This window comes from Carassius gibelio, chromosome B21 (genome assembly GCF_023724105.1).
Source record: "Carassius gibelio isolate Cgi1373 ecotype wild population from Czech Republic chromosome B21, carGib1.2-hapl.c, whole genome shotgun sequence".
Taxonomy (NCBI): domain Eukaryota; kingdom Metazoa; phylum Chordata; class Actinopteri; order Cypriniformes; family Cyprinidae; genus Carassius; species Carassius gibelio.
The window spans coordinates 22,037,831-22,051,583 of record NC_068416.1 but is presented as its reverse complement, the minus strand read 5'-3'; the positions used below and the strand labels follow the sequence as shown (position 1 = coordinate 22,051,583).

Here is a 13,753-nt window from a genome sequence, read left to right as displayed (position 1 = left end):
GCTCCTAAATCTGGACATACTTTGTTAGTTATAGAAGCATTAGCTGGTATTTTATTGCAAAATTCTTTATAGCCAATAGAGAACATCTGTTAAAACCTTTAGATGTTTCTACAGCATGAATTCACATCACATTAAAAAAAAATTCTTCATCAGCCTTCATTCTTTGTCTTATTGCATAAGTTTGAGATAATTAACTAGCACATTACAGAAGGTAACAGAAAAAGCATCACAACTGAAAAAAACAGCTCCCTGTAAAAGCAATGAATGAGTATTTATATGTTCTTCATTCAAAAAGGGTTTGAACAATATTTTCTGCTCTATCAAAAAAGATTAACATTACGACAATAAGTAACAGCTGTGTCTAATTTTGAGTGAGCTTGTGAAACAGTAAGTATTGGGCAAACATTATATTTCCTTTGGTTTCTCACATAAAGCTTTAAAAGACTTGGAATGTCATATGGACAGCTTATGTGACAAGTATGGTCTGTTCTGAGATCCGCAAAGAAATAAACATAAGAAACAATCCACACATGTTCGGATGAGGGTAAATGAATCGTGATAGAACATTTGAACGGTCTCTTTAAGGTTTGGCAGTCAGTCTCTCACAAAACTCATATTCCTTCACCCCAAGAGCAGGATCTCTGGCAGCGGGTGCTGGTAAGACCAGGGAACAGTCACTGTCAAAGTATTTTCCACTTATTCCTTCTGCTTCCTCAGACACTGCACAGTATATTGGACTGAAAGACCCTTGTTCGGCAGTCTATGGTGGAAAAAATGCATAAACACATAAAGTTAAAATATCCTGCTGAATATTTCTTATAGGCCTATATTGTATTAAACAGGTGTCATGTCATAAATCTTATTTGCTGCTTTTAAAAGTCTTGTGGGTCTTTTCTAGTATTTAAATGTGATGTAAGAATCTGGTTGCAAGTTTAGACTTTTAATTTCACTCCTTCCACGAAATCTGGCCATTTCTGCTTCTCGGTAAAGTATCACTATTGTTACTCTCGTTCTTTCTAGTTTATCTTCCTTTCTTTAGTAGCAATCAATGGCAATGAGCATCTGTGATGCATAAAGATGTAGAAAAGCTCCCTTGCACAGTTGAACTTCTGGAGTGTTTGACCTTGTTCCAGAATCACAGTCAAAACAAACACATTTTATCCACCTACTATGGAAACCAGTGCACTAATTTAGCACAGAAGAGTTGGCAGGAAGCAGTTGTTGATATGAAATGTTTCATGTTGTTTACAGTGATTTGATTGATAGTAGACTCACTTTGAAGAAGAAAAAGCCAACCAAGTTGAAGAGGAATCGGATGATGAAGTTGTAGTTTCTCATTACGTCTGTCATAACAACACCTGGATGCAGAGAGTTTGCTGTCACACCTGAAACACACACAAACCATGGTCAGAACGGAGAAAAAACGAAGCACTTTCTCAACTTTCCAACCTTTAAATGTTCGTTTTTCAACATCATTTCCAGTCATAATTTTCCGTTTTGTTTGTGAAGAATTTCAAAACATTCAGTGGAGTCAGACATGCTCTTTTCACATCTCAAAGTACTTCATGGAAATTCATTAACAATTTGTAGAGACTGAGAGTTAAAAAAACGAAAACAGAGTTTTGTCTTTGTATTGCTTCAATTCTCTGCAGAAAATGATCTGGTTTACACACATCTCGAGTATGAATGCAAAAAGATAACACATAGACTCACAGCCCACTTTTTATAGTATGTAAAAAGATACATTGAAGGACAGATTAGGATATTTGAGCCAATCATGTTGCTCAGTGCACATCAGCCCATAAACCATGCACATCTCATGCACATTACATGGAAGATATCTGGAAACTCTCAAAACTCCCCTTCCCTGGTACACAGTTTCCCCTTAAATGTTGTTTTCAACCTAAAGCAGTTACGTGCACAAGTAAAATAACTCAATGTCCCTATGGACTAAATATACTACCTTGATTATTGTGTTAAAAAAGTTACTTAAATGAGACTAATGCAATCAATGCAAGATTAACAAAACTAAAAATTTCTATAACACTATTAAAATCTCTGACTTATAATTGCATATACTGTACTTTGGTACTGCACTGTACTTTTGGATTACATTTCACCTCATGTTAACAAGAAATAATTGAGATGGTCTCATTTGAGATTTTTCTTTCCTACTGTATTATGTCTTATTTTTCTTTCCTGTGTGACCCACTCACAAATTAATTTATAAGAGAGTTTAAAGAGTGTGCATTATGCACATTACTGAATAATGAGACGATGTCAGATCGAATCATCGAAATGACTAGGACTTTCTGCTCATTTTTAATGGCAGCAGTAGACAGTCAGTATAATGAGTTGTGGTTTGGACATGTACCTGTGCCCTGAAGCCTGCGTGCCAACTCGTTTGTCCAGATGACATTGTGCAGCTTGGTGTGGTTATACGTAGCATCCATCACATGATTTAGATTGGAATCGCAGAAATGTTCAAAGTTTACCTCACCCCTCCAGTGAGTCATAGATGAAACATTTACAATGCGAGCTGGTGCTGATTTCTTCAAAAGGTCTGTGTGACAATAAAAAGAAAGAAGGCCTTACGTCCAGAATCCAGATGTGTCTTTTCTAAGCAATAGTTTATCCAGGCCATTTAAGATGTAAATGAGTTAGTTTATTTCATCAGAACAGATTTGGAGAAATTCAGCATTACATCACTTGCTCACCAATGAATCCTCTGCAGTGAATGGGTGCCGTCAGAATGAGTCTGAACAGCTGATAAAACATCACAATAATCCACACCACTCCAGCCCATCTATTAACATATTGTGAAAAGCTGTGTGTTTGTAGTAATTAAATCCCTGATTAAGGGATTTGACGTTAAACCATTGTTTCCGGCTAAAATATGAGTCTTCTATCCATAATATTTCTTTCTCCAGTGAACATCTCGTCTGAATCAGGAGAGTGATATGACCAAATCAAGCACCGCTTACAAGCCAGATCTATGTTAATGTTAAAGATTAGAGAAATAAAAATTTGAGAAATAATTATTACACATAGAGAACTCAGATTTTGTTTAGAAGCCATGGTTTAAAGTTATATGCCTTAATGATGAATTTGTTTCTTACAACCTCACATCTTTTCAGTTTATAAGATTAATTGATGAACTGGAGTTATTGTGGATTACTTGTGGATCGTTGTGATTTTTTTAAAATCATGATTTAGACTCTCATTCACAGCAGAGGATCCACTGGTGAGCAAGTGATGATACATTTCGTCCCCTTGGAATTATAAGGTTCTATTTGCGTTCTGAGTAGTTTTGAGATATTGAGCTTTAAAGTTTTTGTGTTCCATAGACTTCTGTAGATAGAACCTTTTTGTTTTTTCAATAAGAAATCCCAAAATGTACACAACTTAAAATAAAACATCACATAATGTAAATAAATTGTCACAGAATAAGAATATGTGAATAACTAAATTTTGACAAAAATGACAGATAGAACCTTATAATTCCAAGGGGACGATTTCTCAAAATGTGTTCTAATGAAGAAATATTTTAGATGGCTTAAAGGTGAATACATTTTCAGCAAATTCTCATTTATGGGTGAACCATTTCTTTAAGATATATGTATATATATATATATATATATATATATATATATATATATATATATATATATATATATATATATATATATATATATATATATATATATATATATATTAGCAATGAGAATGGAAATGTTGACTGACCTAAAAGCAAACTGGTGAGCAGAAATGGGCCAACGTGGTTGGTTGCAAAAGTGATTTCCAAGCCATCTGCAGTGATCTTACTGGGTAAGCCTGTAGGTGTGAACAAACCATGGTTTGTATAGATACATAAATGAAAATATGAGAGATAGACAGAGAGAGACGGCCGTTCCACCTGAGGCCCCTGCATTATTGACCAGGATATGCAATTCTTTCTCTTCCTCCAAGATCTGTGTTGCAAACTTTCGGACAGATTCTAGCGATGAGGTGTCAAGCTGACGCAGATGTACGTTCTGGTTCCCAGTTCTTTCTCTGATTTCCTGCAGCGCTGCAGTCCCGCGATCCTTGTTCCGGCATGCCAAGATCACCCGCGCCCCACGACGAGCAAAGTCCAGGGCGATGAACTTCCCAATACCTAGCAGATAACAAGAGGTGAATGACACAGCAGGGAATAAGAAAGTGAGCAATTATGACTTAACAGAATTATGTATGACTTTATGCAATACAATATACGCCAAATCTGTTTGAAATGTAACTTATATTTTATCATCATCATATCAAACTCAAATTAAGCTCCCACTTTCAAATGAAAAATGTCAATATAACCCCAAACCTTTTTTATTTGAGCAATTCTATACAGAATCATTTTATAATAAATATATTCACCTGAATTCTCCCCGTCTAATTTTGTTTCTCTTTATATATATATTCTCTATTGTATTTGTCAATTTTTATTTTTTTAATTCTCCGAGGAATAATCTGAGCCAAATTAACTAAGCATTCAACCACTGACTGAACGAAAGCATTTTTTCGTTTATGAACCCCATACCTAAACCAGTTACTCCAGGCGCACACATCTGGGACAGATTATCACGAGCCTGCTTGCAAGTTTAACCAGTTTTTAGCGAGACAGAGCGGCTTCACGAATTAACAAACAGCAAACAAGTTTAGGCTTTATATACATGAAACATGTCTTGAACTTTTCTTGAACTTGAAATTAATTTTCGCCACAATATTTGTAGTTTCACCATGGACTCTAGCCTATGTATCACTAGTCTTCAGTGTATAAAGGGTCTTGCGTAAATGTACCCAAGCGTTTATTTGCTCACCACGATAAGTTAAAATATCCTTAATTTAAAAAAAAATTCTCACCCGTGTTAGCTCCAGTGACGATCGCAGTTTTTCCGTTTAACTTCACAGGACAAGCGCTCGGGTTCCACAATGCTTTCCGCTGCGCGCGCACAATTATGGCCAGGATCGCCGTTGAAACCATCCATAACGGATGGGAATAAATGTCACTCCACTCCCAGTTCATTTATCAAGTCTGCGTGCCTCCGATGAAATCCTCGGTTTACTTAAAAGTGACACTGTGTTAAAGCTTTATAAAGCATATCCGAGTGACCCTGGCACGAATGCGCAGTATGCGCGCGCACAGGGCAAAGGCTATAAAAGCACAGCTTGAGCCTGTTCCCGTCATTCACTCAGAGTGAACACAGACTGAGTCTTGATGTTTCCATTCGGCACATAAATGCTGGTACAAGAATAGAAGAAGATAAAATGATATTAAAGGACAGACAGACAGATACAGACCGACCGACCGACAGATAGATAGATAGATAGATATATAGATAGATTAAAAAAAATTATTTATGTATTAGAACAATAAAATAATTTTTTATTAATATTTTTTTTTACTTACATGACCCAAATAGCATAAATCCCCTAGAAAAGTTTTTATTTATTTATTTATGAATTCTTCAAGCAATTAATGAAACACCAACTAGTGACCCAAATATTATTATTATTTTTTTATTATTCATTACAAATTCCAGAACGCGACATTAGAAAAGAACCTGGACATGAGTCGTGACATCAGATCAAGAGATCAAACTAAGTAGTTTGAGTAACTTTGACTAACTTTTAAACAGCTTGGATAACTTTAGACACAATATTGGCGGTTACTGTGTTTGTGCTCTGAAAGCACTTTTGAAACAAAGTCACAGCAGATTTTGTGCAATGCACAGTAGTGGTGTTTTTTACAAACTTTTTCAATGTTTAAAAAAAATCAGTTGAGTGAATTATTAATTTTTGCTTTCCGACAAATTTATGAACCAATGGTTCAGTGACTCACTTCTAACTTTTCACTAGCGTGATGATGTAATCTGCAGAAACTGATATGTTTGTGAAAAGAAGCAATCTGAGTGTGAACCAGCAGTATTTAAACATTTATCTGGAAAATCCTTAAGTTAAGCTGCCTGAGGTGATTTCCTTTCAGATTTCCTTTTCATGTGTTCAGCATTCATCTGAATAACAGCATACCTAGATAAAAATGACTTATACAGGCTTTAGTGCAGGTCAAGGACAAATGCCAGGACTGGGGATCCGGAAGCTGAGGAATCTGTGGGAAAATATTTCTCCCCCTCCACACAACTGTGAAAACTTCTGATTTCCGTGATCTAGCGAAATATGCAAAGCAAAGATGGAAACTGATAACATTGTCACTTTTTCTCCACAGCAGGAACACACAATAGAGGCACAGATTGTGGGATAGTTTTTTTTTTTTTTTTTGTAATGAAAACAAACCCTGAAGTTGTTCTTAACTTGCAGTTTTATGAACACAGAAGAAGACATTTTGAAAAATATTGGTAACCAAACACTGGTCCCCATTGACTTCCAAAGTATTTTTTGTATTTCTTCCATATTATAGAGGTCAATTGCGACCAACAATTGTTTGGTTACTCACATTCTTCAAAACATAATCTTTTCAATTTTCATTTTTGGGTGAACTATCCCCTTTTTTTCAATGGCTCTTATGCACTCTTAAAAAACATTCATGCAGCTTTTAAAAAATAACATTTTGAATATAATTTACCCACAAATGCAGGGAAAAAGGCCAGGCGCCTGCAATCACCTTATCAGCTCCTTATCTTTGCCGAGGAAATTACTTACAAACGTTCCTTTCAGTGTTTGTACTGTAGTTCTTAAGTCATGTTTACTAAATCATGTAATATTAAATATACAGAGAAATGAATGATCCATAGTATAATGCTAAATATAATACATAACAGCTACATTTCTCAAGTTCATAATTGGCCCAAAAAGAACATAATAGTACTGTAATAAAACATATCTTGGCCCCTGTTTGATCAAACTGGTGGCCTTGAAGTGTGTGTGAGAGAGTGTGGCTTGTTTGTGTCTCAGAGGGTCATGTTCTTGTGAAACGCAGAGTCATATCTCAGCACACCAGATACAGAACGGGTATTACAACCACAGATAGATAGATGCAGGGCACATGAAAGGGTAAATAATTCCCTCCTCAGTTTAAGATGTAAATACACTTTTTACCCAAGTGAAGAGAATTTTAGTCTAAAACTTACACTTGCTTTGCAACTAATTCAAATAATTCAAATTGAAGTACTAACTGAACTAAAAGTTGAACTAAAACTGAAATTAAACAATTTTAAATTATTTAAAAATATATTTTTTAAAAACAAAACAAAAAAAATGTAATAAAATTCTAAATATTAACAATTAATTAATTGTTTTTGTAAACTATTACAAAACTATAATACTATTGGGATGCACTTTGGTCAGCTATTACCTGTTTATCTCTTACCATAGTTCCTACATTCCACTGTCAAATCAGTAAGAGATAAACTATAAATATAATCTATAAAGCTTGTGGTAAATGCTGATGATGGCATATTATTAGTGTAGAGTAAACCATTCATTAATAATTACTTATATATTACACTTTTTGAATGTTCAGGTTTATTAACAATAGCTACATGAATCACTAAATAATAAAACTAGTTTTAATTAAAACTGAGACCTTGTACCACAATTGAGGAACTGTGTTTAAAATCACACTTTGCATGCACATACACAATTTAAAGTTCAAGTGAATTATTTGTGTTACTGTAAAAACATATCAGTTCATATATATAATATATTGCATGATACTCTTATCTGTAATTGATACTGATGGAATATTTGACAGTTTTAACAACTCGTGATACTGCTGTGTGGTTCTTGTCTATTTCCTGTCCCCCTCCCATTACCCAAGGTTACCAGAGGCTACATATGTGCGGACTGGGAGGGGCGAAGACTTCATATAAATAGAAATTGCTGCCTAACTGAAAAACACTACAGTACAATCCATTCAAGCCCAGTGACAACCATTCAAAGAGTCTGAATTAGCAAACTGAGAAACATAGATTTTTATAGAAAAAGAGCGAGAGGAAATGAAACAGGAAGTTAGCATAATGGAGGATGGTAGTAGGAGAGAAGACCATATGGCACCTAATGTAGTTTCCAGGTTGAAGATCAAAAATGAATGCATTCGAGTGGTCCTGGCAGAGACGCTCTGCACGTTCATTATGATGGTAAGAGGTTATTCATTTTGTAAGAATTCATTATTCTCCCTAATAGTTATTGATTAGCATTTTCAGTGCATAAAGATTTGACTAACTGTCAGCATGTAACGATGCCAAGCTTGGAAGAAAGTTAAACAGAATGTTATTGTTTAGTATTTTACTGATGATTTCTTTTTCATTGTATTAGTTGATTGAATTATTAATTCATTCACAAAGTCTTCAATGTGCATTGTGTACTTGTCATTGTAATGCTTTGGATCACATGCCCAAACTTTGCACGAGTGGTCAGTAGCCTGACACTGCACTGGTGATTGAGGTCATAAATTCTATTCTTAGAAAGACTGGCTTGATGTACTTTTTCCATTATTGTCAGGTGAAATCAATGTGAACATGTTAAATGCAAAAAAACTTGACCAATAGCAATGCTATGTAACTGCTAATAATAATGTTCTATATTCAGTATACAATTATAGTTTTTATTAATATTATGAATTAGCTTTTATTTTTTAAAAGCTAATTTAATTTTTAAAAATTTAGTTCCAATTTTAGTAGTTTTGTTACATGCTCTTATAATTTTTAATTAGTTTTTAGTTCATTTAAAATGATTATTAATGATTTATTATTTTTTATTTCAGTTTCAGTTTTAGATTTATTTATTTATTTCCATGCTTCAATTTAAACATATTTCAGTTAGTTGCCAAAGCAACATTTCTAATTTTCATTTAGTTGAATCGTTTCAGTTAGTTTTTAATTGAATAGTTATTTTCATTGTTTATGTGTTATGTACTTTTTTAGATTGTAATAGTTTTTGCTATTTTTAAATATTAGTAGTTTTATTGTGAATTTAAAGGTAAAGTGTGTCATTTCTGTGCTAGTAGCAAAAGGAAATTCAAACACATTTATTGTTTCCAAACATGTTTCCCAATAGTTTCATGATTGGGGGAAGAAATACTTTTCTCCACACTTGAAGGGGTTAAAATGTTGCTTACTAAAACTTATTTTAATTTTATTTCCAAAAACCAAACAAAAGAAGTTATCTATAATTACCTTGTTTCTGTGTCATCATGGCCTCTATACATGCAAAACTAAAATCAATACTTCATGTCAATGTATTTATTTATTTGATAAGTAGCCAGGAAATAAGCTTTACACCAGGGTTTATTTTCCTATAACTGCTGCATGAATTATCAGACAGTCTCTGTTTTTGAATTCCAGGTGTTTGGCCTTGGCACTGTTGCACAAGTGGTCACAGGAAATGGTGCTTTTGGAGAGTATTTCAGCATAAATGTAGGCTTTGGGCTGAGTGTGGCTATGGGTGTGCACGTTGGTGGAAAAGTGTCAGGTAAGACCCTCTTGACCCCAAACAACAGGTCAGAGTTCACTGTTTTCTATTACGACAAATAATCATGCAATATGTTTTACTCTATCACATAGGAGCTCATATGAATGCAGCTGTTTCATTCACAATGTGTGTGTTTGGCCGTTTGCGCTGGAAGATGTTCCCACTGTATGTTTTTGCCCAGTTTCTGGGTTCCTTCCTTGCTGCTGGGACCATTTTCTTACTTTATTATGGTGAGCAAATACTCATCTACTTCTAGAGTTATTTTGGTTCTTAGTGTTGGAGTGAGTAGGTCAAATAAATTGTCACAAGCTTTCTTCGTTCACATCTGGGCTGTGCTTTATAGATGCTATACATCATTACTGTGGGGGCAATTTCACTGTGTCGGGCCCCAAAGCAACAGCTGGGATCTTTGCTACATATCCAGCACCTTACATCTCAATCTACACTGGATTCTTTGATCAGGTATTTTGAAAATGAATATATATGCTTCAAAAATAATTATGATATGAACCAAAAACATGATAGTGTATAAGAATAGTTCAGTTTGGGTGGACTATTTCATTAAAAATGTTGTATATTAAAACCTCTGAATCAGGTTCTGGGCACTGCCATGCTGTTGCTGTGTCTGATGGCTCTGGCAGACCGGAGAAACCAGCCGGTCGTGTCTGGAGGTGAGCCTGTGGGTGTGGGGCTCCTGGTGCTCCTCATTGGTATCTCTATGGGGAGCAACAGCGGCTATGCCATCAATCCAACACGAGATCTGGGGCCGAGAGTCTTCACACTGATGGCAGGTTGGGGCATGGAGGTTTTCAGGTGAATAAATACAAAATCAAGCTATGAAACACTTAATGTATTTCAGTCAGGGTTGATTTTGTTGTTGATTTGTAACACCTCCTGTTTTTTTTTTTTCAGTCACTAACCCTTTAACTTGTGATTTGAATTCCTGATATGCCTTCCTTGAAACCTTTCATTATGTTTTGCTGAAACGTTGATAACAGGAATAGTCACAATTATCAAATCAGATCTGTAACTGGAAAATATTTGCAGTAGCATGTCTGACCTGAACTTGGTAAATGACTTAGTATAACTTAAAATAAAGTTTTTTTTTTTAATGTACTTTAATAATTATAAATGTTTTAAAGTAAAAAAAGAAAAAAAAAAATCACAGGCTAATTTAATTCAATATAATTCAAGTGTTGTCTCATCTTATTTACAGGGCAGGCAATGGCTGGTGGTGGGTACCTTTGGTGGCCCCCTTTATTGGTGGAGTGACTGGGGCTTTAATCTACGAAGCATTTGTAGAGCTACACCACCCTGATCTTAAGAGCACTAAGACACAGAAGTCTGCAGAAGACCCTGAATGTGTTCCTCTGGAAAAGTGCAAGAATGGCAGTACAGAGATGTCTCTCTGAGAGTTTCAGTCGCAGACCTGCTTAATTTAAGGACCATGGATAGTACAGGGACCAAACAAGAAAACTGACATTTCCACTGGGGACACCTGGATGTTTACAGGCATAAAATGAGACATGAGACAAGGATGTCAGTCAAAAAGCCTATGGGTTGCATTTCTCAAGCCAACTTTCTCAGTCTAGTGTGTACTACTAACTTCTGGGTTAAAGAGGAATAGGCTATTGAAGAATCTAACGACTCAGGATTATTCTGTCTTTGATTTTTAATAAATATTGTGTACATTTACAGACTCGTGGGCATCAAAAGACGAAATTAAGCAGCTTGCGTGAGGTTAAACACCCAGCATGAGCATGAAGTACAATCAACATGCCTATATGAGAACATTCCATAGGCATTTGTTGGGGTCATTGTTTAGTCATACTGTGTCTCCCTGAGACCCCCTGTGCTTTTGCTGTGCTCACACCGCTCACTGGGACCTGTGCTGCCTGCTTCTTCTTGGGAGTGGGTGGCTTGGCCTTGCCACAAAACGCCTTGGCTGGGTCCAGTTTGTTCAGTAGAGGTTCGCCGGCCGTATCAGAATGAGAGTCACCATGGAACGTCAGGGGCTGGTAGAGGGCGGCCCATTGCTGCGTCAAAGAAATCAGTTTTTTAGTTTTTAAAGAATTAATATTTTTATTGAGCGAGGACACATTCAAACTGATAAAAAAAAAAATGACAGCAAAGACATTTGTGTGGTTACAATAGATTTGTATTTCAAATAAATGCTGTTCTTTTCTTGGTGCAGTTTTCAACAGTAATAATAATAAAGGTTAGCATATTAGAATGATTTCTGAAGGGATCATGTGACTTACATTTTAAAATATATTAAAAAAAGAAAATACTCATTTTAAATATTGAATTAATATTTCACAATATTACTCTATTTTTTTCTTGAAAAAAAAAAAAAAAAAAAAAAATCAGCACTGGTGGGCATAAGAGACTTCAAATATATATATGATATAAATAAAAAAATATAAATAAAAAGCCAAAAGAAGCCAAAGTCAACAGAACAAAATATACATATCTACTTTAATTTAATTTGTTCTGGCTGTAAAAAAAAAAAATCAATATATATTGTATCTGAATATAAATGTGGTAAAAATATATATATATTAGTATAAAAAAATATTATATTAGTAATATAAAAAAATAATAAAAATAGTCATTCAAATCTTCTGTTTAGATAGAACTGAAATAGATAATCTTGACCTTAGCTTGTGGGCTGGGGCCATACGGAGTGAAATTATACTGCCACTCCGGCAGCCCCAGATGAGTGATCATAAGCCGGTAGTAGGCAGTGAAGGAGGGGGTGAGATAGTGCCAGAAAAGTGATCGGTCCAAGAACCACACCTCACACTGTTGGACCATTAAACCTACACAGAACAGGCCAGCAGACACAGGGCCAGATGGTAGATTAAAATGATATGAAACCTTTCTGTACGGTATCTCTTGATATCTTTCTGGATTAATTGTGGGATGCATAATCACCTGAAGTGCAATTCTTGTAAACAAGGCAAACTTTGCCATTACCATTGCAGGGGTCCAGCTCAAAGATGCGGCAACAAGAATCAAAATGAGGTTTTTCAGGGCCATCCAATTCTAAAAACAGAAAAGACTCTTAAGTACAAATAAAAAAAAATCTGATGTATAATTTATGCAAATTTTACTGAACAAAAAGACAATTAAAAAAACGACTCTATACCAGAAAAATGTAAGATGTAAGAAAATATCACCCTCTAAATCATCATCAAAGTTAAGATCAGCTAAAGTAGGTGTATTGGGGATGGAATATACATTTGACTGAATCAGGGGGCGTAACTGAGCAACACTGCTGATCATCATGCAACCCACTGGAACCACTTCATCTGTAAGACACATATAAATGTACAAAAAAAAAGCTTAACTACAATATGGAATCGGAAAATGATGTGCAGGAAAACACTGATCAGATTTGAAAAAGCAGCATAATAGGGATATATTTAAAGCACTGTTTACAGTTGATCCAAACTATAATGGGTTTAAGAGATCAGTGCATGCTCACTTCCCAGCTTGGTGTTCCAGGAAAGCATGAAGCCATCTGTTGTGAGATAGAAATCTCTTAGATCTTCCGGCAAAGCACAGTTGTTTTTCTGGCCAAAACAGGGAAAGCACACCAGATGTAAACATAACCACATCAAAGAATATTCTCTGGTAAACTGAAATTCCTCCAAACCTGCTCCCAGGAGAGAAGGCATCGCTTTTCTGCAGGGGGTTTCTCTACAAACCATACATCCAGCACACCTGGGAGGTTCTCTGTCAAACACATAAATGCAATGCACATATATACATAACCAAACACATTTAATCAATCATTAAATAAATGAATCTCAATTTGGGCATTGATAAACAATTGATAATTGACCTGGTTTGTTTTATTGCTTAGACAGCAACCTTAATGAAGAAAAACAAACATATTGATCCACCCTAAACTGCTTTGTTGAAATGGTCTCCAAATCTGGCCAAGCTAGTTGTCAGCTGGTATCTCATCCTGACCACCTAAAACCAAAACAAACCTGGGAAGCCTGTTGTATGATGCGGTTTATAATCATTAATTTTAAGCATTGTCCACTGACCCAGCACTCGAGTAATGCCGAGGGTGAGTCTGTCTGCAAACCCCTTGCATGTCTTGTCATTTTTCACCTCCTCCATTCCAAAATAACACAAATCATTCTGTGCCATTGATTCTTTAACTGTATTGTCACACACCAACGGATGCTGCTGAGGTTACTAAGCACGTAAAACCAAAACACGGAGGTTCTCCGCTTCTATTTGCTGAGAATATGACAGATGAGTAATTTGACCAATA

At 35.4% G+C, this 13,753-nt stretch overlaps 3 protein-coding genes across 5 annotated transcripts; 1 reads left to right on the top strand and 2 right to left on the bottom strand.

Annotated features, from left to right (window-relative positions):
• Positions 1-20: 20 nt before the first annotated feature.
• Positions 21-5,172, bottom strand: zgc:64106 (uncharacterized protein LOC393348 homolog). The gene is made up of 6 exons (XM_052587958.1): positions 4,894-5,172; positions 3,917-4,156; positions 3,745-3,834; positions 2,375-2,563; positions 1,276-1,385; positions 21-760 (listed from the first exon to the last, which is right to left on the bottom strand). The coding sequence occupies exons 1-6, from the start codon at positions 5,054-5,056 to the stop codon at positions 581-583; spliced, it is 972 nt and encodes a 323-aa protein (XP_052443918.1). The 5' UTR covers positions 5,057-5,172; the 3' UTR covers positions 21-580.
• A 2,671-nt stretch (positions 5,173-7,843) lies between these two features.
• Positions 7,844-11,786, top strand: aqp7 (aquaporin 7). 2 transcript variants are annotated; one of them, XM_052587942.1, is made up of 6 exons: positions 7,846-8,126; positions 9,333-9,459; positions 9,552-9,689; positions 9,803-9,921; positions 10,055-10,272; positions 10,676-11,786. In XM_052587942.1, exons 1-6 carry the CDS (start codon positions 7,986-7,988, stop codon positions 10,869-10,871), a joined length of 939 nt encoding a protein of 312 aa, XP_052443902.1. In that variant the 5' UTR covers positions 7,846-7,985; the 3' UTR covers positions 10,872-11,786. The 2 variants fall into 2 exon arrangements, with proteins under 2 accessions (XP_052443903.1, XP_052443902.1); XM_052587943.1 differs by lacking the exon at positions 10,676-11,786 and having other exon boundaries at positions 7,844-8,126; positions 10,055-10,276.
• tpgs2 (tubulin polyglutamylase complex subunit 2) lies at positions 11,114-13,742 on the bottom strand. 2 transcript variants are annotated; one of them, XM_052587944.1, is made up of 7 exons: positions 13,521-13,729; positions 13,121-13,200; positions 12,950-13,037; positions 12,642-12,773; positions 12,397-12,507; positions 12,118-12,281; positions 11,114-11,495 (listed from the first exon to the last, which is right to left on the bottom strand). In XM_052587944.1, the coding sequence occupies exons 1-7, from the start codon at positions 13,624-13,626 to the stop codon at positions 11,274-11,276; spliced, it is 903 nt and encodes a 300-aa protein (XP_052443904.1). In that variant the 5' UTR covers positions 13,627-13,729; the 3' UTR covers positions 11,114-11,273. The 2 variants fall into 2 exon arrangements, with proteins under 2 accessions (XP_052443904.1, XP_052443905.1); XM_052587945.1 differs by lacking the exon at positions 12,118-12,281 and having other exon boundaries at positions 11,354-11,495; positions 12,439-12,507; positions 13,521-13,742.
• Between the last annotated feature and the right edge of the window lie 11 nt (positions 13,743-13,753).

Coding starts and splice junctions, on each gene's coding strand:
- tpgs2 (XM_052587944.1), bottom strand. CDS start 13,626: ATGGCACAGAATGATTTGTGTTATTTTGGAATGGAGGAGGTGAAAAAT. Junction 12,774..12,949: donor CTGGAACACCAAGCTGGGAA/GTGAGCATGCAC, acceptor TGTGTCTTACAG/ATGAAGTGGTTCCAGTGGGT. Junction 12,282..12,396: donor TTACAAGAATTGCACTTCAG/GTGATTATGCAT, acceptor TGTTCTGTGTAG/GTTTAATGGTCCAACAGTGT.
- zgc:64106 (XM_052587958.1), bottom strand. CDS start 5,056: ATGAACTGGGAGTGGAGTGACATTTATTCCCATCCGTTATGGATGGTT. Junction 3,835..3,916: donor CAATAATGCAGGGGCCTCAG/GTGGAACGGCCG, acceptor TCACACCTACAG/GCTTACCCAGTAAGATCACT. Junction 761..1,275: donor TTGGCTTTTTCTTCTTCAAA/GTGAGTCTACTA, acceptor TTTCCACCATAG/ACTGCCGAACAAGGGTCTTT.
- aqp7 (XM_052587942.1), top strand. CDS start 7,986: ATGAAACAGGAAGTTAGCATAATGGAGGATGGTAGTAGGAGAGAAGAC. Junction 8,127..9,332: donor TCTGCACGTTCATTATGATG/GTAAGAGGTTAT, acceptor TTTGAATTCCAG/GTGTTTGGCCTTGGCACTGT. Junction 9,460..9,551: donor CGTTGGTGGAAAAGTGTCAG/GTAAGACCCTCT, acceptor TCTATCACATAG/GAGCTCATATGAATGCAGCT.